The sequence below is a fragment of the Sorex fumeus genome, unplaced genomic scaffold, assembly GCF_029834395.1.
Source record: "Sorex fumeus unplaced genomic scaffold, SorFum_2.1 ptg000148l, whole genome shotgun sequence".
NCBI classification, from domain to species: Eukaryota; Metazoa; Chordata; class Mammalia; order Eulipotyphla; family Soricidae; genus Sorex; species Sorex fumeus.
The window spans coordinates 867,501-889,344 of record NW_026606205.1 but is presented as its reverse complement, the minus strand read 5'-3'; the positions used below and the strand labels follow the sequence as shown (position 1 = coordinate 889,344).

At 50.8% G+C, this 21,844-nt stretch overlaps 1 protein-coding gene across 1 annotated transcript; it reads right to left on the bottom strand.

Annotated features, from left to right (window-relative positions):
* Positions 1-5,093: 5,093 nt before the first annotated feature.
* C1S (complement C1s) lies at positions 5,094-21,674 on the bottom strand. The gene is made up of 12 exons (XM_056106837.1): positions 21,504-21,674; positions 19,765-19,910; positions 18,585-18,792; positions 17,964-18,141; positions 15,114-15,239; positions 14,518-14,717; positions 13,771-13,924; positions 12,770-12,885; positions 11,915-11,993; positions 11,109-11,237; positions 9,314-9,388; positions 5,094-6,312 (listed from the first exon to the last, which is right to left on the bottom strand). The coding sequence occupies exons 2-12, from the start codon at positions 19,803-19,805 to the stop codon at positions 5,513-5,515; spliced, it is 2,106 nt and encodes a 701-aa protein (XP_055962812.1). The 5' UTR covers positions 19,806-19,910; positions 21,504-21,674; the 3' UTR covers positions 5,094-5,512.
* Between the last annotated feature and the right edge of the window lie 170 nt (positions 21,675-21,844).

Sequence of the window (21,844 nt, the reverse complement as noted above, 5' to 3'; positions counted from 1 at the left end):
CCTATGGCTCTGGCCCCAAAACTAATATAATTGTTGTTGTTGTTGTTGGGTGGGAGGGGGACACATCCAACTGTGCTCAGAGCTTACTCCAGGCTCTGTGTTCAAGGATCACTCCTGGTAGTACTCAGGGGACCATATGTGGTGCTAGGGATTAAACTCAAATCTATGCACTCAAAGCAATCACTTATCCACTCTACTATCTCTCTGACCCTGGTTAGTATCGTTTTTTTCTGAGGAGGAGAGAGGGACACACCCCTCTCAGTGATATTCAAGGTTGACTCTTCGCTCTGCACTCAGGAATGACTCCTGGCAGTGCTCAGGGGACTGTATGAGATGCGGGGCATTGAATCTGGGTCAACTGCATGCAAGGCAAGTGCCCTACCCACTGTACTATCTACTATCCCTCCTACCCTGACTGGTATCTTTTCAGCTGAGGGCAGGGGAGCTATCTCAGACCACAGCTACCCTAAAGGGTGTCCTATGAAAGCCGTGGGTGGAGACCAGGAGGTCAGGAGGACCTTGCCCTGTTTGATGTGACACGTGGCTTTCAGGAAAGTCGTTTTTCACCAGAAGTCAAATGTTGCATATCTGGGGCCCTTTAAGAGAAAGGGACTTTGTCCTTCCACTGATCAAAAAGAAAAACTAAATGCAACTGTTGACCTTAGGCTGAAGGGTAAACATGATGAAGTAACCAGAACTAGAGCATCAAAGATTTACCACAAGAAGCCTCTGGAAGGACTGTGTCCTCGGTGGCCCTAATGGCATGAATCCATTTCATTCCCTTTTTTTGGTGAGGAAGGGTGGAGAATACCAGCAATACTCCAAGGTCTACACTCAAGGAAGATTCCTGGCATGCTTGGGGAACCCTGAGGGTGACAGGGATTAAACCCGGGTCAGTCCCATGCAAGGCAAACATCCTACCTGCTGGACTATCGACCCAGCCCCCGTGTTATTCCTTAACCCTCTACCTGCAGTCATCATGCCCTACTCCCATCACCTCCTCTTTGCAGGTGCAATAAAACTGACGTTATATCCTGAACTATTCCTTTAGAGGGGGGGAAAAAAGAGGGAGGGGAAATAGTAGGATTAAAGAAACATAATCTGGGGCCAGAGAGATGGCTCAGTGGGAGGCCCAGGTTTGATCCCTGTGGTACATGGTCCCCCGAGCATCACCGGGAAAGAATCTCCGAGCACATATAAAAGGGTGGACATGGGGAGTATCACGCTGAATGAAGTGACCCAAATGTTTCAGAAGGAACAGATAATGACTGCATCCACTTGTGGTATATAATATATATATTATAAAACTAAAATCCATGGCCAGGGAAAACAGGGGCTAGGAGGACTGGTTGGTTTGAACTAATGACAAGTTTGCGGGGGATGGAGAATAGACAAGATAGAGAAGAGACCGGTATGACAGTAATAGCTGGGAATGAACTGGACAAGAAATTATCAATATTGCAAACCACAATGCCCAAAAGAGAGAGAGAGAGAGAGAGAGAGAGAGAGAGAGAGAGAGAGAGAGAAGAAGAAGAAGAAGAAGAAGAAGAAGAAGAAGAAGAAGAAAAGCGCTTGCCATAGAGGCAGGCAGGGGCTGGGGGTGGGGAATGATGGAAGAGAACCTGGGAATACTGGTGCTGAGAAATGTACACTGGTGGAGGGATGGATGTTGGAATACTGCAATCCAGTCATAAATAGCTTTTGTAAGTGTTACCTCACAGTGATTCAATTAAAAAGTCTTTTAAAAAGACTGGAGGCTGGAGCGATAGCACAGCGGGTAGGTCATCTGCCTTGCACGCAGCCAACATGGCCGACCCGAGTTCGATTCCTCCGCCCCTCTCGGAGAGCCCGGCAAGCTACCGAGAGTATTCGATATGCCAGACACAGTAACAACAAAGTCTCCAATGGAGACGTTACTGGGCCCGCTCGAGCAAATCGACGATCAACGGGAGGGCCTTTACCTTTACCTTTACCTTTAAAAAGGAAAAGAAGGGGCTGGAGCCATAGCACAGCGGGGAGGGCTTTTGCCTTGCACGCAGCCGACCCGGGTTCGATTCCCAGCATCCCATAGGGTCCCCTGAGCACTGCCAGGAGTGATTCCTGAGTACAGAGCCAAGAGGAACCCCTGTGCATCGCTGGGTGTGACCCCCCTCAAAAGAAAAGAAAAGAAAAATAATACACCTGGTGGGGTCTAGAGATAGTAAAAAAAAAAAATACACATAAAAAGGAAATGCAGAGGCGAGTGCATCAGCAGCCTCATGGCGCCTTCAGACTTCCAGATACCCCAAAATTGCTGCTATGCCTTTGGCCAGACCCCAAAAACTTGGGGCAAAGTTTACCAAGAAAATAAACGGCCAAAAGTTAGGTATGTGGGAAACACACCCACAATCCACCTCCGGCTCAGCTATATAATTGGAGGCATGTCCTCTCTGGTTCCTGATCGAACTGCTTAACGGCCATGATCCCAGAGACTCAGAAACAAATCTCGGAACCCAGCGGCTTTAGGTATAAATGCGTCCAGTCCCTGCAGTAGGCTACCAGTGCTGGGCCAACCCAGGTGGGAATAGGTTTCGTGCCTTGGCCTGTTCCCCCTGGCGGCCCAGTGGCTGCCATCCTTCAGAGGCCACTGGATAGTCACATTTGGGCCCCCAGTGACGAGACACACAGGGCCTCATGGGATGGGGGTGAAGCCGGGCTTGTCCTCCCCACCCCAACGAGAGCCCAAGTCATCGCCCACGAATGGCCTCTCTGGCTCCTGATCAAGCTGCTTAATGGCCATGATCCCAGAGACTCAGAAACAAATCTCAAAACCCAGTGGCTTTTGGCAGAAATGCGTTCAGACCCCACAGTGTGTTACTGTTGCCGGGCCACCCCAGGGAGGAAAGGGTGTTGTCCCTCCGCCTGCTCCCTCTTGGCGGCTTGGTGGCCGTCATCCTCCAGAGGCCATTGGACTGTCAGGCTTGGGCCCGCAGTGACGAAACTTGTTGGGCCTCACGGGATGGGGTGGAGCCAGGCCTGTCCTCCCCACCCCAACGAGACCCCAAGTCATCGCCCACTAACGGCCTTTCTGGCTCCTAATCAAGCTGCTCAACGACCATGATCCCAGAGACTCAGGAGCAGATCTCGAAACCCAGTGGCTTTTGGCAGAAATCCCTCCAGATTTAAGTGTTAAAACTTCGGAATTTCAAAACCACATGGCCCTACTGCAGCCACGCGACATCATATGTTATTCATAACCAGCAATAGAACACAGATTGTCTATTGTTGCCTTTTCAGCAGATCTGAGTGTTGGGGTAAAATCTCAAATAATAATGATGGGTCTGGTGTCAAAATATTGAATGTGATCAAAGTAGAGAGAGAGTAATGTGGAAATCATCTGCCCCACAGGTAGGGGGAGAGTGTGGGATCAGGGTATACTGGGGTTTTTGGTGGTGGAGAATGGGCACTGGTGAAGGTACGGGTGTTTCATTGTATGACCGAGACTTAGACCCAAAAGCTTTATAACTGCTCTCACGGTGATTCAATAAATAAAATTATAAAAAATGAAAAAAAAGGGAAATGCAATTTATCTATGGCAATTTTACTTTCTTTTGTATAGCCAGAAGAATAGCACAATATTAACTTAGAAGGGCTGGAGGAAGCTCAACCAACAGGCTTAGCGCATACTATGTACGCGGGGGCCCAGATTCAATCCCCAGCACTGCATGGGTTCCCAAATGCCTCAGAGTTGAGTCTCTGAGCACCGAGCCAGGAGGAGCCTCTGAGCACCACTAAGCTTACCCCCACCCAAAAGGAAAAAACAAACCAACTCCCCTGAAATATCTAACCCAAAGAGGCACTTTGTGTCTTTTTTCTTTTTGGGTCACACCGGGCGATGCACAGGAGTTACTCCTGGTTCATGCGCTCAGGAATTACCCCGATGGTGCTCAGGGGACCGTATGGGATGCTGGGAATTGAACCCGGGTCAGCCATGTGCAAGGCAAACGCCCTACCCGCTGTGCTATTGCTCCAGCCCCAGAGGTACTTTGTGTCTCGCATGGCCGTTTTCATCACTGGTCATTTGGGGAAAGGAGGAGCTGTCTTCTCTGTTTTGTTTCAAAGCCTTCCTGGTCGTACTTGCAGAGTCATATGGTGCCAGGGATGGAACCCAGGGACCCCTTGAACACTGGCGTGTGTGCCTGTCCTTCGAGCTGTCTTCCAGTCCCTATTTCGCTTTATTGCTTTTTTAAAATTTTCTGTTCTGGGGGCTGGAGCAATAGTACAGCGGGTAGGGTGTTTGCCTTGCACGCAGCCAACGTGGGTTCGAGTCCCAGCATCCCATATGGTCCCCCAAGCACCGCCAGGAGTAATTCACGAGTGCATGAGCCAGGAGTAACCCTTGTGCATTGCCAGTTGACCCAAAGAGAAATAAATAAAAGTTTCTGTTCTCGGGGGCAGGCGAGATAGTATAGCAAATAGCATGCTTGTCTTTCATGCAGTTGAGTTGTGTGCCCACCAAGGGTTACCAAAGCCCCTCCAGGAGTGATCCTTGAGCACAGAGCCAAGAGTAAGCCCTGAGCACTGCTGAGTGTGGATCACCTCCCCCCAAATGATTAAATATTAGCTACTATCACACACACATGGTCCTCCTGTTGTTCATCGATTTGCTCAAGGGGGCCCAGTAACGTCTCCATCATGAGACTTGTTTTTACTGTGTTTGGCATATCGAATACATCACGGGTAGCTTGCCAGGCTCTGCCGTACGGGCGAGATACTCTCGGTAGCTTGCCGGACTCTCCGAGAGGGACGGAGGAATCGAACTCGCGTTGGCCATGTTGGTTGCATGCAAGACAAACGCCCTACCCGCTGTGCTATTGCTCTAGCCATGTCACAGCTGTCCCCTCAGCAACACCCCTTGTATGGAGCCAAGATCTTCTGGGGGGAGGGTTGAGGGGGACACACTTGGAAGTGCTCTGGGACTATTCTAGGCTCTGTGCTCACGGAACCTTAGGAGGTGCCGAATGCAAATCAAGTACCTGACCCACCGTACTATCTCTCTACCCCGCCCCCACCCCGAGTTCTGAGACCCCTAATGTGGAATAAGACCAGTCAGCACGGGTTGATAAACATGTTTTATTATCTCAGACAACTGAGAATGATAATGTAAACAGAAGTTTAAGCAGGTAAAGGAGAATCAAAGCAATTAAGCATAAATTTCAGAGTCAGAATTAGAACACCAGGCCCTCACTCATCAGGAAAGGGAAATCCCCCATCCACACCCCCTGCCACCGTGGACTAATAATACCAGACTCCCGTGTTGTGATCCACAGGGGTACTCAGCAGAGAACCCCACACACCCAGACCTCCCACTGATCAACCTGCCCAAGGTCACCATAAGATACTTCCAGCTCCTGCCCCCTCAATCGCAGCCAAAGAACTTTCTTCTGTGCCTTCTCTCAGTCACGGTGGAACCGTGGAAATATCAAGAGAACGGAAAGCAAGAGATGAGGCAGGGTCATGGCGTGCCCACAGATTAATCCTCAGCAGGCCGACTATTTTCCTGCATGGTCTTCATGATCCAACCCAGGTATTTCTGCACATGTGTGTAGAGACCGTATGTCCCACACTCAGAGCCCCAAGACACCAGGCCAGCGACATAGAACTTGGGGGTCTCTACATCGGGAACCTGCCGAGCAAAAGCCCCCCCACTGTCCCCTTTACAGCTATCCACACCTTTCTCTCCTCCGGCACAGAGCATGTTCTCGGTGAAGACATAGGTGCTTCTAGGATGTGTCGCCCTGAGGTGTTGTTGGCACTTGGCTAAGGGAGCTATTGGCAACTGGGCAGCCATGAGTTTGAAAACACCATTGGAGTATTTCTCTGTCTGGCCCCAGCCTGAGATCAAGCCCAGAGCCCCCACTGGGGGGTCGTATTCTGAGGAGGTGCCTGGGAGACAGATAGGGGAGACAGTGGGTCCCATCTTCACTGGGTCTCTCAGCCGCACCAGTGCAATGTCATTGTCGTAATCCTTCCGTGCATTTATGTCCTCGACGGCTTTCCAGCCTGGGTGAATGAACACACGCTCAGCAGTGAGCACCTGGGCGTTCTTCAACCGCGAGAGGACCACCGAGGTGGTCCCCATGTACATTTGCAAGTCACTGCTCCCCTCCACGACGTGGGCAGCCGTCAGCACCCAGTACTCGTCGATGAGGGCCCCGCCGGCTTTCATAGGGGGTGGAAAGTAGACTTGCCAGGGGAAGTTTTGGATCTCGGCTGGGGCTCCTCCAGCTATCCTCTGTATGCCCGCAAAGACCTTTTGGGGAACGCCACACACTGGGGGGGTGGAGAGAAGAACAAGGTACATGTTAGGGGGAGGTGGTACAGGAGTCTGGCCTTGCACGGATGGGGCCTGGGTTCAATCCCCTGCACTAGTGTGTCCAGCAGAGGCCAAGTGAGCCCTGGAAGACACCCCCAGCATCCTAGAGGCTGGTCCCGATGAGCCCCACCACCACAGACCCAGACATCACTGGGCTAAGCATCAAACTATCTAGACTGGTTGACCAAGAATCCATTGGGCCCCCTGAGCATGGCTTGAGTGCCCCTCTCACTAGAACAAGGCAGGAAGGGAGCAGGAAATAGATTATGGGTCCCCTGCACACCCTCCACCTCAAAACCCTGCCGGGCTCCGGAGTTCTCCGGTCCATTATTGCCAACGCTTGTGGTCCAGTCAGCTCAATGCCTGATTCAACTGGAACCAACCTATGCCCAGACCCCCAAGAAGACCTGGGGGCGATGATGGGTTAAACAGAGGCAGCAAGGGGACGGTAGACAGTCACACTCACAACTGCTCTAAAGTCACACTTTGCCCAAGTCTCAGCCTCAGATTTCCCCTGCAAATGGCGAGGGGTGGGGGTCGGAGGGCTGAAACTTAGACAGAGATGGGGAGAGCAAAGGCAGGAAAGCAAGTGGTCACCTGCTGATGACCAGATCAAATGCTGCTCAGCTTCCTCACTGAGGTCTGACTGCAGCCTAGGCCTTTCTAGTCATACTTGGATCAGGTCAAAGAGAGGTTCTCAGGGCTGGAGCAATAGCACAGCGGGGAGGGCATTTGCATTGCACGCAGCCGACCAGGGTTCGATCCCCAGCATCCCATAGGATCTCCTGAGCACCGCCAGGAGTAATTCCTGAGTGCATGAGCCAGGAGTGACCCCTGTGCATCGCCGGGTGTGACCCCTGTGCATCGCCGGGAGTGACCCCTGTGCATCGCCGGGTGTGACCCAAAAAGGAAAAAAAAAGAGAGAGAGAGAGAGGGTTCTCTTCTTCCTTCATTTATCTCCTCCGCGTTCCAGGTCGAATGACTCGGTCATTTCCCAGTATCAGAAGAACTGTGTTTTATCTCAAATGAACTGGCCGGCTGCGATCCCTCACTCCACAGCCTGAAAGTACCTTGCATTGTGCACAGCAGGTGGAAGACTCAGACAGGGGTCCAAAGGCTCCCCCCTGCTCTTCACAACTCTGTTCCCTTGCACTTGATTCACTCATCTGCCAAGAGGGACTGAGCAGCCCCCCCTCTGTGACTTGCTGAAAGGGGGTGGAGATGCAGTTCATCCTTTCCGTCCTAGCTCTCCACCACACAGTTACCCGTCATTTATATTATTCCCACTTCGCCCGAGAGCCCTCTTCTGCTCAACTCTGATCTGAATTCCACTCCTCATTTCTTTTATTCCTCTATATTTTGGTTCCTATTGACTTTTTTTTTTTTCTTTTTGGGTCACACCTGGCAATGCACAAGGGTTACTCCTGGCTCATGCACTCAGGAATTACTCCTGGTGGTGCTGGGGGGGTGGGGGACCCTATGGGATGCTGGGAATCGAACCTGGGTCGGCCGTGTGCAAGGCAAATGCCCTACCCGCTGTACTATCGCTCCAGCCCCGACTTTCTTTTTTTTGTAGCACTGCAGCATTGTCCTCCATTGTTCATCAATTTGCTCAAGCGGACCCAGTGAGACTTGTTGCTACTGTGTTTGGCATATCGAATACAACACGGGGAGCTTGCCAGGCTTTGCCGTGCAGGCGAGATACCCTCGGTAGCTTGCCGGGCTCTCCAAGAGGGGCGGAGGAATCAAACTCGGATCACCCGGGTCTGCTATGTGCAAGGCAAACGCCCTACCCGCTGTGCTATCGCTCCAGCCCACTTCTTGTTTTTGAATAAGGTCCAAACCCAGCAGTGTTGGAAAACATACGTCTAGTTCTAGTCATTAAACGCAGGGCCTGGCATGCGCTTGGCATGCGTTCTAGCACTTGGGGTCTGTCGTTAGGCGCACAGAGACTGGGGATATGGGGGCTAGGAGTCCACAGCTGGTAGCGTCAGGGGCTGCTCCTGGCTCAGTGACCAGGTTGTTCCCAGCGGTGCTGGGGGAGGGGGATCCCTGCAGGGGCAGGAATCAAACCTGGGGCTCCGGCACACCAAGCAGGTGCCCCTTGGGCTCTCTCCCACCCCCACCCCACCCCATAGATCTTTAACATAAAACTAGGCTCTTCTTTGTATTTCCAAATGTTGGTTCCTCACTTGGCAACCTTCAGGACCCATTTTCTTTTTCTTTGCTTTTTGGGTCACACCTGGAGATGCTCAAGGGTTCCTCCTGGCTCTGCACTCAGGAATTACTCCTGGTGGTGCTCAGGGAACCATATGGGATGCTGGGAATTGAACCTGGGTTGGCCGCGTGCAAGGCACTACCCGCTGTATCACTCCAGCCTCAGGCCCCATTTTCTAACCCATGTGTGATCCGCGGGCTGGAGCGATAGCGCAGTGGTAGGGCGTTTGCCTTATAAGCGGCCAACATGGCCAACCCGAGTTTGATTCCTCCGCCCCTCTCGGAGAGTCCGGCAAGCTACCGAGAGTATCTCACCCGCACAGCAGAGCCTGGCAAGCTCCCCGTGACATATTCAATATGCCAAACACAGTAACAACAAGTCTCACGATGGAGACGTTACTGGGCCCGCTCGAGCAAATCGATGAACAACGGGAGGACCGTGACTGTGTGACCCACTTCCCCCTTTCTGCCTCTATGTCACCAACCCTTACGAGCCGGATTCTAACACCACCTGGCACGGACGACTGACTCTTCCACATCTGGTCAGTCACAGTGACTCGGAGACTCAGGGGCTCCCACAAAGCACCAGTAAGGCCTTCAACCCAGCAGCGTATCCATCCATCAGAACTCGGCCCAGATTTCTATCCAGCTCCCAAAGGATCACAGCACCCACTTGCCAGAGCGGACCCGCCTCCCTGGCACCTGTGGCGCTGGTCTCCCCCAACCCCGAGCCCTGAGTACCTGGGACGCATTGTGGCAGCTCCGTGCCCAGATCCTCGTTCACCCAGCTCCCGTTGGCAGCGCAGTGATACTCGCCTGCAAAGAGCATGAGACACCCAGGACGCACTCAGGACCACATCATCTCTGCCATCCCCACCTTTCCCTCAGCATGTCCGCTCCTCTGGGATTTGAAGGGGGAACTGGATCCGATCCATTAGGAAAGACTCTTGGGAAAGGGAATGTGCCTGCCACAGAGGCGGGTGTGGGGGGGGGGATGGGGGTGGCGGGAGGGACACTGGGATCACTGGTGGTGGAGAACGGGCACTGGTGAAGGGATGGGTGGGTACTCGATCATTGTATGACTGAAGTGTAAGCACGAAAGTTTGTAAGTCTGTAACTGTACCTCACGGTGACACATTAAAATAAAAAATAAATAAATAACTACCAAGGAGTAAAAAAAAAAAAACTCTTAGGAAGGCTCTCCGAATCACCTCTCCGGCCTCTTTTCTGCCCAGGGAAGGGAAGAAACAGTCTCTCAAGCAGAAAGTTAGGATAGAGATGGAGAAAGGTCTTCAAGGAGGAAAAGAAAACAAGAGGGCTGGAGAGATAGCACTGGAGTTAAGGCGCTTGCCTTGCGTGTGGCCAAGCCTGGGTGAATCCCCAGTACCACCTACGGTCCCCTGAGCACCACCAAGGGTCACTCCTGAGCACAGAGCAGGAAGACCCCTGAAAAGCACAGGAAGTGGCTCCAAAACCAAACTGCACCACCAACAACAACTATAATAATAGTAATAATAGAAAAACAAAGGAGTGAGACCTATTGTCTCTTATTCAGCCCTTCGTCTGGTACTGCCATAGTCTGTCAGTTAAGAAAACCACCATGGGGCTAGAACACAGTGGAGTACAGTGGGGAGGGCACTTGCCTTGCACACACCGGACCCAGGTTCGATCCCCAGCACCCCTGAGCACCACCAGGAGTAACTCCTGAGTGCAGAGCCAGGACTAACTCCTGAGTATCACTGGTTGTGACCCCCAGAAAAAAAGAAGAAAGAAAACCACCCATCAAGAGGCAAGAGAGGTAGAACAGTGGGTAGGGTGCTTGCCTTGCACAAGACCAAGCTGGTTTCAATCCCCTGTACCCCATATGGTTCCTGGAGAACTTCCAGGCATGATTCCTGCATGAAGAGACAGGAATAGCCCCTGAGCACTGCCTGGTGTGGCCGAAAATAGAATCAGAAAGAAAGAAAGAAAGAAAGAAAGAAAGAAAGAAAGAAAGAAAGAGAAAGAAAGAAAGAAAGAAAGAAAGAAAGAAAGAAAGAAAGAAAGAAAGAAAGAGAGAGAAAGAGAAAAAGGGAAAAAGGGAAAAAGGGAAAGGGAGGGAAGGAAGGTAGGAGGGAGGGAGGGAGGGAGGGAGGGAGGGAGGGAGGGAGGAGAAAACCACCTATCATAGTAGGGTGACTGATAGTAGGGTGACCTGATCCTCTCAATTATACATTAGCTGTTAGGTCAAATGCTGAACAAGCTCTTGAAATGGCCACTACAGAGGGAATTCCTGCCACCCATGAAGCTGAGCTAAGGAACCACCAGATTCCTTAGGGGCAGTCAGATAGTGCATACTCTGCCCTGTATGAAAATTATTCAAGACTAAGCCAAGAGGATAAACATCCCATCTCTCTCACTTCTCTTCAAAATCTTTCCCACCAGGAAAGATTGCACCATTCACCTTACAGTGCATTCTCTCCATTCTCTCTCCACTCTCTCTCTCTCTCTCTCTTCCTCCTTCCCTCCCTCCCTCCCACCTAATAAAAAAACCCACCATTTCCTTCACTTTCCATGTAGTAATATGGCTCTTCACACGTGTAGCGAATGACAGAACCAAATAAAGTGTCTTCAGGTTCTTCAACGTTACCATTCCGAATGGGAGTGGGAAGGTCACAGTCCACCGCTGCAAAAGGACAGCAGGGAAGATGGTCAGCACAGGCTCTTCCTCCCAGGAAGGCTCCTTGCTCCAGGCAGACCCCATTCCTCCCTCACCGCCCACCCTCTCGGCGGGGTCCCCAGGCTAACACCCCCATGGTCTACTGTCCAACCGGCATCACTCAGCTCCCCAGCTCACTGAGACTGGCCACACCAGATAACCCCCTAAAAGAAGGGAGGAATCTGGTACCTGGTAGTTATTGGAAGCCAGGAATAGAGCCACACCTGCTGCCAGGAGTTCTACCAAACTCACTGCCCCTTGCTTTGAAAGTAGCCAGCTTGGGGGCTGGAGCAGTAGCACAGCGGGTAGGTCATTTGCCTTGCATGTGGTCAACCCGGGTTCGATCCCCATCATTCCATATGGTCCCCTGAGCATCGCTAGGAGTAATTCCTGAGTGCAAAGCCAGGAGTAGCCCCTGAGCATTGCCGGGTGTGACCCAAAAAGAAAAATAAAAGAAAGAAAGAAAGTAGCCTACTAATCCAGCAGGCTGGAGACTGGGTGTGCAATTGGTTTTCCTTCAAAACCCCAACCCACCCTCCTACAAACCTATGGGGGAAATCATGCCTTTATCAGTGCCTCAATGCACTGATCCTTCCATTCCCTTTGGGAGGGAGAGGGGAGCCCCATTGAAAAGAGACACATACGTTCACACTGCAGATGGGAATTGCTCCATTGCCCGTTGCTTTGACACGTAGAATGGAAAAAGGTCAAGCCAACACTTCCCTAGAAGTAACAGACATTGTCATGAGCTTTGAAAGGGACATCAGGACGTCCCTTCAGTAATGGCATCTAGCTCTGGCCCTGGGCCAGTGAGGCCACACACCACAAGAAGCGTGGGGACAGCTTGGCAGAATGACCCAGATCTCCTCATGAATTGGGGTGTCAAGACACCTTTGCCCCATCAGAACGTCTCCTTTTACCAAGAAGATGGGAGGCGGAGAGTTCAACCCCATATGGCTGAGGAACTCCCTGACTCGCAAAGAATGAAAGATCTGAGCTGCTCTGTTTATGGTCAAGGCATAAAGCACCTTGTCCAACATAAAAATACATGTAGTAGGGGCTGGAGAGATAGCACAGCGGATAGGGCATTTGCCTTGCACACGGCCAACCTAGGTTCGATTCCCAGCATCCCATATGGTCCCCTGAGCACCGCCAGGAGTAACTCCTGAGTGCAGAGCCAGGAGTAACCCCTGTGCATCGCCAGGTGTGATCCAAAAAGCAAAAACAAAAAAAAAATACATTTAGTAGCAGGGGCTGGAGCGATAGCACAGTGGGTCGGGAGTTTGCCTTGCATGTGGCCAACCCAAATTTGATTCCCAGCATCCCATAGAGTCCCCCAAGCACCGCCAGGAGTAATCCCTGAGTGCATGAGCCAGGAGAAGCCCCTGTGCATAGCCAGGTGTGACCCCTCACCCCGCAAAAATAAAATACATGTAGTAGCAACCTAATAATTCCAATATGTGCATCCTGACCTGGGATTAGGGAGAATGGTCCTTTACCTGAATAACTTCGAATCCTTCCAGGCAGGTTATTCTCACCACGTCTTTGAACACATACTTGTCCCTTGCAGGCTCCCAGACAGAATTGGCAATGTTCCTCTTCGGACAGGGAATTGCTTAGGAAGAATGGAAGGGGATGGGGGAGAATATTATCAAAGAGAAGAAGTTTCTCTTCTGCATATAGGTTCCTCAGACTTTTTTTTTTTTTAACAAATTTTTGTGCTTGGATTTCAATGATACAAGGTTCCTCAGACTTTCTGAAATCATTTGCTCAACCTCAGTTCTGCCGACTAGCCTGCCAGTATGAAGATGTCCAAATAAAATGGACTTTCCAGGAGGCATCCATAGGACAGCAAGTAGGGCATTTGCCTTGCACACCTCCAACCCAGGTTCGATCCCCGGCACCACATATGCTCCTCAGAACCCTGCCAGGAATGATCCCTGAGTGCAGATCCCTGAGCACCATAAGGTGTGCACCCTTGCCCAATCAAAATAAATAAATAAATAGACAAAACAAAAAACAGTGTCCTCTCGTTGTTCATCAATTTGCTCGAGCGGGCCCAGTAACGTCTTCATTGTGAGACTTGTTGTTACTGTTTGGCATATTGAATACGTCACGGGGAGCTTGCCAGGCTTTGCTGTGTGGGGGGAGATACTCTTGGTAGCTTGCCAGGCTCTCCGAGAGGGGCGGAGGAATCAAACCCGGCTCAGCCAGACAGACTACGTGCAAGGCAAATGCCCTACTGCTGTGCTATCGCTCCAGCCCAAATAAATAAACAGTAAAAATAAATAATTATTTTCAAATGGCTTTGTTAACTAACCACCCCCAAAGAGTTCTACACTCATGGGCCCAGACAATCACTAATAGGTGTAGACTTCTTGAAAGAAGTGGAGTCGCTCAAGAGTAGATGTCCACACAGCAGTCTGCCTGTACTGATTTTTTTTTTTTTGCATTGTTCAGGAACTTTGACACCACTAAGAGCAATTTGTACATTACTCACGATCTCCATGATAACGAAGTCTCCAGCCCTTTTTTTCCACCATTTGGTTAGTTTGGAAGAAAACATCAAGGGTATTCCTTTTGGTTTCAATTTTTAGTGGCCCGGGGAATCCATCACCACAGTAAGGACCAAATTGCTGATCTCCTGAAACAAACTGGAGATGGGGGTAGGGGGTGAGAATAGGGAAATCAGAAGGGAGAGAAAGAACTGAAGGAAAGAGGCAGAATATAGGACGTAGAAGTAAGAAGGACTCAAAAGTTAGTTTTAAAATAAAAAGGAAGGGGCTGGAGTCATAGCACAGTGGGTAGGGCATCTGACTTGCAGGCGGCCAACCGGGGTTTGAGTCCCAGCATTCCATATGGTCTCCTAAGCACTGCCAGGAGTAATTCCTGAGTGCAAAGCCAGGAGTAACCCCTGAGCATTGCCAGGTTTGACCCAAAAAGCATAAATAAATAAATATTTTAAAAATAAAATGAAAAGGAAGGCTGGAGAGAAGACTCAACAGACTGAGCACAAGCTTTGCAGGCAAGAGACCTGGGTTTGATCCCCGACATTGCATAGCCTTCTGAGCACCATCAGCAGTGACCCCTGAGCACAGAGCCAAGTGTCACTCCCTGAGCACTCCAAAACAATAAAACTCAAAACAAGAAGGAGGAAAGAGGGAGAAGAAAGAGTCTACAGATAGATAGATCTTTAAGAAGAGATGTCCAGGCAAGTTGGAAGGAAAATTATTCAGCCATCACGCACAATTAAATTGTCAGGGCAGTTGCCCTCCGAATCAACTGGTTCCACATCAAAATCTTCTCTCTGCACCGTCACTACCACTCGGAACCCCTCTTCCAGTCGGATTTGATAGTCACACCTTGAGTTCTCTGGGTATGAATTGGGGTAATTGGGACTGGTGATCTCCCCAGTCAGCTCAGTGTAGACATTCCCACTGCAGTTGACTAGAGAAAAGAAGAGTGTGGGTCAGATAGAAGGTCCAGAAAAGGCAGTTTGGCCCCTCATCTACAGCTAGTCTCATGAACAGACAATGACTAGCACCTACATCAACGGACACACTCAATTGACATCAACAGAGCTGTGCAATGCCCAGGGCTTCCCATTGCATTGCTTAGGATAGAGACACCCCGGGTTATGAGCAGACCCAAACAGACTCTTTGCAGGCTATTTGCCATCAACTCGCCATCAACTTAACTCTTTCTGACTCCCCCCAGTTCATGGATAACCAAGAACAGATGCCACATCAAGGCAGAGGCTTGGAAGGGTAAATGAAGCCCTTCTAGAAACTTCATGTCTTCCAACTTCCCTGGGGGAAAGCACTTTGTTGATGCCAAACTCACCTCCACAACTCTTCATGTCATCATGAAGGAAGTATTCGGGTGGGCAGGAGCAGAAGTAACCCCCAATGAAGTTGTTGCAGAAGTGGCTGCAAGGAAAATCAGCGAAGTCTGTGCATTCATTTAAATCTGCAAAGGGTAGGGGAAAAGATCAGGACAAGGATCCAGGAGGAAGAATGACGTTAGATCCCTCACAACAAGGGCACACAATGGTAGGGAAGAAGACTTTTCTCTCAAAGACCTTCACTGAATCATGCATCACAGGATGGTACGATTCTATGGTACTCCCTGAAATACGATCCCAAGATTGTCCCCTACCATTACACAGCTCAAGGGGTTTCTCAATGCCAGGAAGGCACCCTTGACTTTTCTCTCAAATGAAGCACTTCAGAGATCTCCAAGTCTGCTCGAATCGGGACTGGGCCTCCTCCACCCAGATCCCCCATCTTCCAGTAGGTAGGCATCACACCCACCAACTGCCCCCGTCGCCCACCGTGTAATCCCATCAATGGCCAAGACCCAGAGACTATAAAACCCAGCTCCCGGAAGGAGCTAGACATCTTATTATCTAGTTCTTACTCTGGAGAACCCAGCAGGCTACCGAAAGTATCCTGCCCGCACGGCAGAGTCTGGCAAATTCTCCATGGTGTACTCAATATGCCAAAAACCAGTAACAATGTTGGGTCTCATTCTCCTGATCCGGAAAGAGCCTTGAATATTATAGCACTTTCTAAAATCTCAGGGCTGGGGCTGGAGCGATAGCACAGCGGGTAGGGCGTTTGCCTTGCACGCAGCCAACATGGCCGACCCTGGTTCGATTCCCAGCATCCCATATGGTCCCCCGAGCACCGCCAGGAGCAATTCCTGAGTGCATGAGCCAGGAGTAATCCCTGAGCATCGCTGGGTGTGACCCAAAAAGCAAAAAAAAAAAAAAAAAAACTCAGGGCTAGGACGAAGGAGACGTTACTGGTGCCTGCTCGAGGAAATCAATGAACAACAGGATGACCGTGATACCATGATACCGTGTAGCATTTCAACCCCAGAGACACTGCTAACCATGCTAAATGTGTGATAGGGCTTCTGTAGGAAGGGATAATTTGTATATTTGTTTTTTTTAATAGGATGTTGGTTCCTCTGGCAGATCTAAGCAGTTGTTTGGCTCTGTGAGCTGTGCTAACTTCATTTTCACCTAGAGCTAGGTGGAGAAGCACACCGAATTCGATGCTGTCTTTCCCACATGCTGAATGGATTGGAATACCATTCATTCCCTGTGTGATTCTTGGCAAGTGATTTAACTTTTCCTAGTCCTGAGGGCGGGGGGGGCGGGGGGGTGCCTGCCATAGAGGCAGGCAGGGGTGGGGTGGAAGAAGGAAACTGGAGAGATTGGTAGTGGGAAATGTACACTGGTGAAGGGACGGGTGTTGGAACATTGTATGACTGCAACCCAATCCTGAACAACTTTGTAACTGTGTTTCTCACTGTGACTCAATACAAAATTAAATTAAAATGTGAAATAAAATACGTTTTTTTCTAAGCGTCACTCACCTTATAGCGAATGGAGCTATACCTACCTTGAAGAGTTGAGATGGAATTGCTAATGGAAGTCAAAATGGAGCCCGAGTTCATGTGAGGAAAATACCTCGTACAATACCCAGTTTATAGTAGCCCCTTATTATGTTAGTGCCATTATCGTCACACTCAGATATGAATGTGTATTTGAACTTCACAAAGGTAATTCATGGGAAGACCCAGGCCTGGTCAACACTTGTTTGTGAACAGAACCTTGTGTGGGGCTGAAGACATAGTTCAAACCTTGTGCAGGGCTAAGCACATCCTTTGTATACAGGAAGTTTAGGTTTGATCCCTGGCACTTCATGGTTCCCAAACACCACCAGGAGTGACTCCGGAGCACTGAGCCAACAGTAAGCAGCTCCTGAGCACTATTGGGTGGAGCCCACATCCTGGAAAAAAAAAAAACCCTTGTGCATCACAGCACTACTTTATTCAGTGTTTGTCCAGCCCATAATTTTTTTGTATTTTAATTTTTTTATGAATCACCATGAGATACAACAAAGCGACAGTTACAAAGTTGCTAATGGTTGGGTTTCAGTCATACAATGTTCCAACACCCATCTCTTCCCAAAAATGTATTTCCCACCACTGATGTCCTCAGTTTCCCTCCTACCTCACCTGTCCCTATGGCAAACATTTTCCTTCTCTCTCTGTCTCTCTCTCTCTGTCTCTGTCTCCCTCTGTCTCTGTCTCTCTTTCTCTCTCTCTCTCCTTTTGAGCACGATGGTTTGTAATACAGGTACTGAAAGGTTATGAATATCCCCTTTACCTAATTTCAGCCCTCAGTTCTTGTCCAGAGTGGTCATTTCCAACAATTATTGTCCTTGTGGACTTCTCTATCCTAACTGCCCTCCGCTCCACACCCACACTTAGAGCAAGCTTCCAACCATGGACCAGTCCCTCAGCACCTGTTTCTCAGGCCCTAATTTTTGTTCTGGGGGCCATACCTGGCTGTGCTCAGGGCTTACTCTTAGCACTTCTTGAGGGATCCTCTGTGGTGTCTCATCCTGCTCTTTTTTTTTTTGCTTTTTGGGTCACACCCGGCGATGCTCAGGGGTTACTCCTGGCTCATGCACTCAGGAATTGCTCCTGGCGGTGCTCGGGGGACCATATGGGATGCTGGGAATCAAACCTGTGTCGTCCATGTTGGCTACGTACAAGGCAAACGCCCTACCCGCTGTGCTATCGCTCCAGCCCCTCATCCTGCTCTTTTAGCTCTCCCGGCCCCGCCTCTAATCTTCCATCTCCATCAAAAGGTGCAGAGGAAAGAACAAACCTTACCCACGGCCACGTAATAGGCAGCAAAGCCCGTGAAACGCTCTTCATTGGAGAAGTCGGACCTGAAGATCACCCGGAGCTGATTGACAGGGACCTGGAACTCTTCCACAATCGGGGACTTGGGGTTTTTGCTGCTCCTCTGTCCGCAGAGCTTTCCTTCTACATGGTTCCCTACCATGATCTAAGAGAAGAGTCCAAGAAGGTACAAGAAATCAAGAAAGTACAGTATTGGGCCTGGAGCGATAGCACAGCGGGTAGAGCGTTTGCCTTGCATGCGACCAACCCGGGTTCGATTCCCAGCATCCCATAGGGTCCCCTGAGCACCGCCAGGAGTAATCCCTGAGTGCAGAGCCAGGAGTAATCACTGTGCAAAGCCGGGTCTCTCTCTCTCTCTCTCTCTCTCTCTCTCTCTCTCTCTCTCTCTCTCTCTCTCTCTCTCTCTCTCTCTCTCACACACACACACACACGCGTATAGTATTTGGGTATGAGGCCCAGAACAAACGGGATTCTTCACATCCGGTTCACGGGGAAACTTTCACTCTCCCACCACGTTCTTCTCCTTCTCCAGCCCAGCCCTGGCCCCCAGCTTTGTTCTTGTGAGGCTCTTCCTCCTTCCTACCCTACCTGCACTGAATCATACTCGCAGTTCTCCGACAGCTCAATGTTCAGATGGGTGAAGTAGAGATGGATCCCATATCCTTCGGGAACTTCTATATCCCAAACTTTCTCCACATCATTGGGGTAGTTCTGAGGGTAGTTAGGGGACAGGATCTCCCCATACAGGGTGGGCTCAGCAGAGACTCGTGCCAACAAGGCAAATAGGACAATGCACCTGGAAAAAAGGGGAATATGGCAATATGGGTGACCGAGGATGGAGGAAGAGCAATAGAACTTGTCACAAATAAGAGGGAAGAGAGAGGGGCTGGAGCGATAGCACAGCGGGTAGGGCGTTTGCCTTGCACGCAGCCAACATGGCCAACACAGGTTCGATTCCCAGCATCCCATATGGTCCCCTGAGCACCGCCAAGAACAATTCCTGAGTGCATGAGCCAGGAGTAACCCCTGCGCATCGCCGGGTGTGACCCAAAAAAAAAAAAAGAGGTAAGAGAGAGGGGCTGGAGCGATAGCACAGTGAGTAGGGCGTTTGCCTTGCACACCGCTGACCTGGGTTTGGTTTCCCGTAGGATCCTCTGAGCACTGCCAGGAATAATTCCTGAGTGCATGAGCCAGGAGTAACTCCTGTGCATCGCTGGGTGTGACCCAAAAAGAAAAAAAAAAAGAAGGAAGAAGAGGCCTGATAGCTGGAGCAATAGTACTGCAGGGAGGGCATTTGCCTTGCATGTGGCCAACCCTGGTTCAATCTCCGGCATCCTGAATGGCCCCCTGAGCACTGCCAGGAGTGATTCCCGAGTGCAGAGCCGGGAGGAACTCCTGAGCATCACTGGGTGTGACCCAAAACGCCAAAAAAGATAGAGAGAATCCTGAGACGTTACAGCAAGTAGGATGCTTGCCTTGCATGCAGTTGATATGGGTTTGATTCCCAGCACCCCACAGGGTCCCCTGAGCCTGCCAGGAATGATCCCTGAGCATTGAGCCAGGAGTAAGCCCTGAGCACTGCCAGATGTGGCCCAAGAACTAAATTATAAAAGAAAAATTACAAGGCTAGGAAGAAGGAACATGGTCGAGAAGGCGTGGCGGAGAATCTCAGGTTGGCATAAACCCAACCTTCACCTCTGAGATATATTTTTTATAAGGAGGTAATGGGGTCCCTGCATGGCCCTGCCGATTCTTGGTTCTCACTTACCACATCTCTGGCCTTGTGTCTGTCCTTGGTGAGTGGCCCATCTCTTGGTCCTGGCTCTCTGCCGCTCTGGACTTTGGAGCTAAATTTATCTAACAAACACAGGCTCCTGCCTGGGTGGTCAGGGGTTACCTGGGGTTCCGTGTCACCTTTGTAAGAATCACACAGGTTAAACAGCCCCCCTGCGACGTCTCTCTGTGCCTCCTCTCCCTGTCTACCTTCAATGGCTTTTCTAAACTAAAGCAAAACCTGGCTGCCGGAGTGATGGTAGAGTAGGTGGGGCGTTTGCCTTACATGCAGTCAACCCAAGTTCGATCCCCGGCTCCCCATCTGGTCCCCAAAGCTCACCAGAAGTGACTCCCAAGCACAGAACCAGGAGTAAGCCCTGAGTATTGCCAGGTCTGGCCCAAATAAAAATTAAAACAACAACAACAACAAAAAGCTAATTGGGATCCGTCTCCCAGACTTCTCGGGAAAATGGCTGCAAAAATGGCTGCAAAAGTCCTGTCTGAGTTTTCACTTCCTCAATGCACCGCAGCCCACTCTGGCCGCTGACGCATCCCCCAACCCTTCCCCTAGCTCTTTCTGACCCCTCCCAAACCAACTCCGCATTTCCACGCAGGCTTGAAGGCATCTCTCCCCACATTTCCAGGCCCCTGGGACATTCCACCATCATCCCCTTCTCGGCTGTCTTTGTTGCGGCCACTAGGTCAGGCCCTCCTGTGGGAGACCCCAGGAGCCCTGGAGGAAGGAGCATCTCTCCCTGGGAGGAGAGACAGAGACCTTGGATCAAGTGGATTGGGTGGAGAAGGAGAGAGGGAGCAGTTCAAGAAAACAATGAATTGTGGGGCTGGAGCGATAGCACAGCGGGTAGGGCGTTTGCCTTGCACACAGCCGACCCAGGTTCGATTCCCAGCATCCCATAGGGTCCCCTGAGCACCGCCAGGAGTAATTCCTGAGTGCAAAGCCAGGAGGAACCCCTGCGCATCACCGGGGGTGACCCAAAAAGCAAAAAAAAAAAAAAATTAATTAAAAAGGTCAGGCATGCCCCCCATTTCCAACATCCACACACGGTTCCCCGGGTTTTTTTCCCTGTCCTTTACTACAAAAAAGACAGCTAGCTTCCCACCGTTCCTAGAATGCCAAATATGTTTTTAACTCTGCAAACAGTGGTGGTTCGTGGGCTTCTGGAGCGGCAGGAGGGAAAGCACCCACCTAAGAGAAGTGAGTGGTCTATAGAATGTCTTTGGAGGTGGGGGGTGGAGCGATAGCACAGCGGGTAGGGCGTTTGCCTTGCAAGCAGCCGACCCAGGTTCGATTCCTAGCATCCCATATGGTCCCCCGAGCACTGCCAGGATTCCTGAGTGCAGAGACAGGAGGAACCCCTGAGCATCGCCGGGTGTGACCCCCTCCAAAAAAAAAAAAGGAATAAAAAAAAAGAATGTCTTTGGGAGATTGCAAGTAGGGGGGAGGACCCAGCAAATAGTGCTCACCCCTTACTCCTCGCCCTGTGCTCAGGGATCACCCTTGGCAGAACTCAGAGAACCATATGCAGTGCCAGGGAATGAACCCAGGTCAGCCACACGCTAGACAAGTGCCCTGCTGTACTATCTCTCCAGCCCTAGACACTGTTTTCTGATTTCTTTGGCGCGTTCCAGCTCCCCCTCTGTGCCCCAAACCTTCCCCGGAGCAGTTTCCCACCCGAGCATGCTATCTTAAGGCTTTTTGGTTTTGTTTTTTACCTTCAGAAGTAGCCGGCAATAAGTGGGCCAATCCCCTCGCTCTGGCCGGCGGGCATGGTGGGCAAGGTTGGTGGTTCCCGGGATTGCAGAGCCCAGAGCGGGACGCAGCTCTGCGCGGCCGTCCCGGGTTCTGTTCCCGGGATTCTCCAGCCCAGTGTGCATGTCTGAAGTTCCCTGACCTAACCGAGAGGGGGCTGGGAGACCATGCCAGAGGGGAAGGGCAACTCAGCCTCGATCTTGGAGCTCCCCCTGCTTTTGAAACGAGGATCGCTTGCTCAGCCCCGCGCAGGGCTGCGGGGAGAATTTCACGGATTGCTTAATGTTCTGTCTCAGCCAAAGGG

What these genes read in the sequence shown, in the direction of transcription:
- C1S (XM_056106837.1), bottom strand. Translation starts at nt 19,805, where the DNA reads ATGGGCCACTCACCAAGGACAGACACAAGGCCAGAGATGTG. An exon ending in TGACATGAAGAGTTGTGGAG is followed by an intron (nt 14,718 to 15,113) that starts GTGAGTTTGGCA and finishes TCTTTTCTCTAG; the next exon opens with TCAACTGCAGTGGGAATGTC. An exon ending in TTCCCATCTGCAGTGTGAAC is followed by an intron (nt 11,238 to 11,914) that starts GTATGTGTCTCT and finishes GTCCTTTTGCAG; the next exon opens with CGGTGGACTGTGACCTTCCC.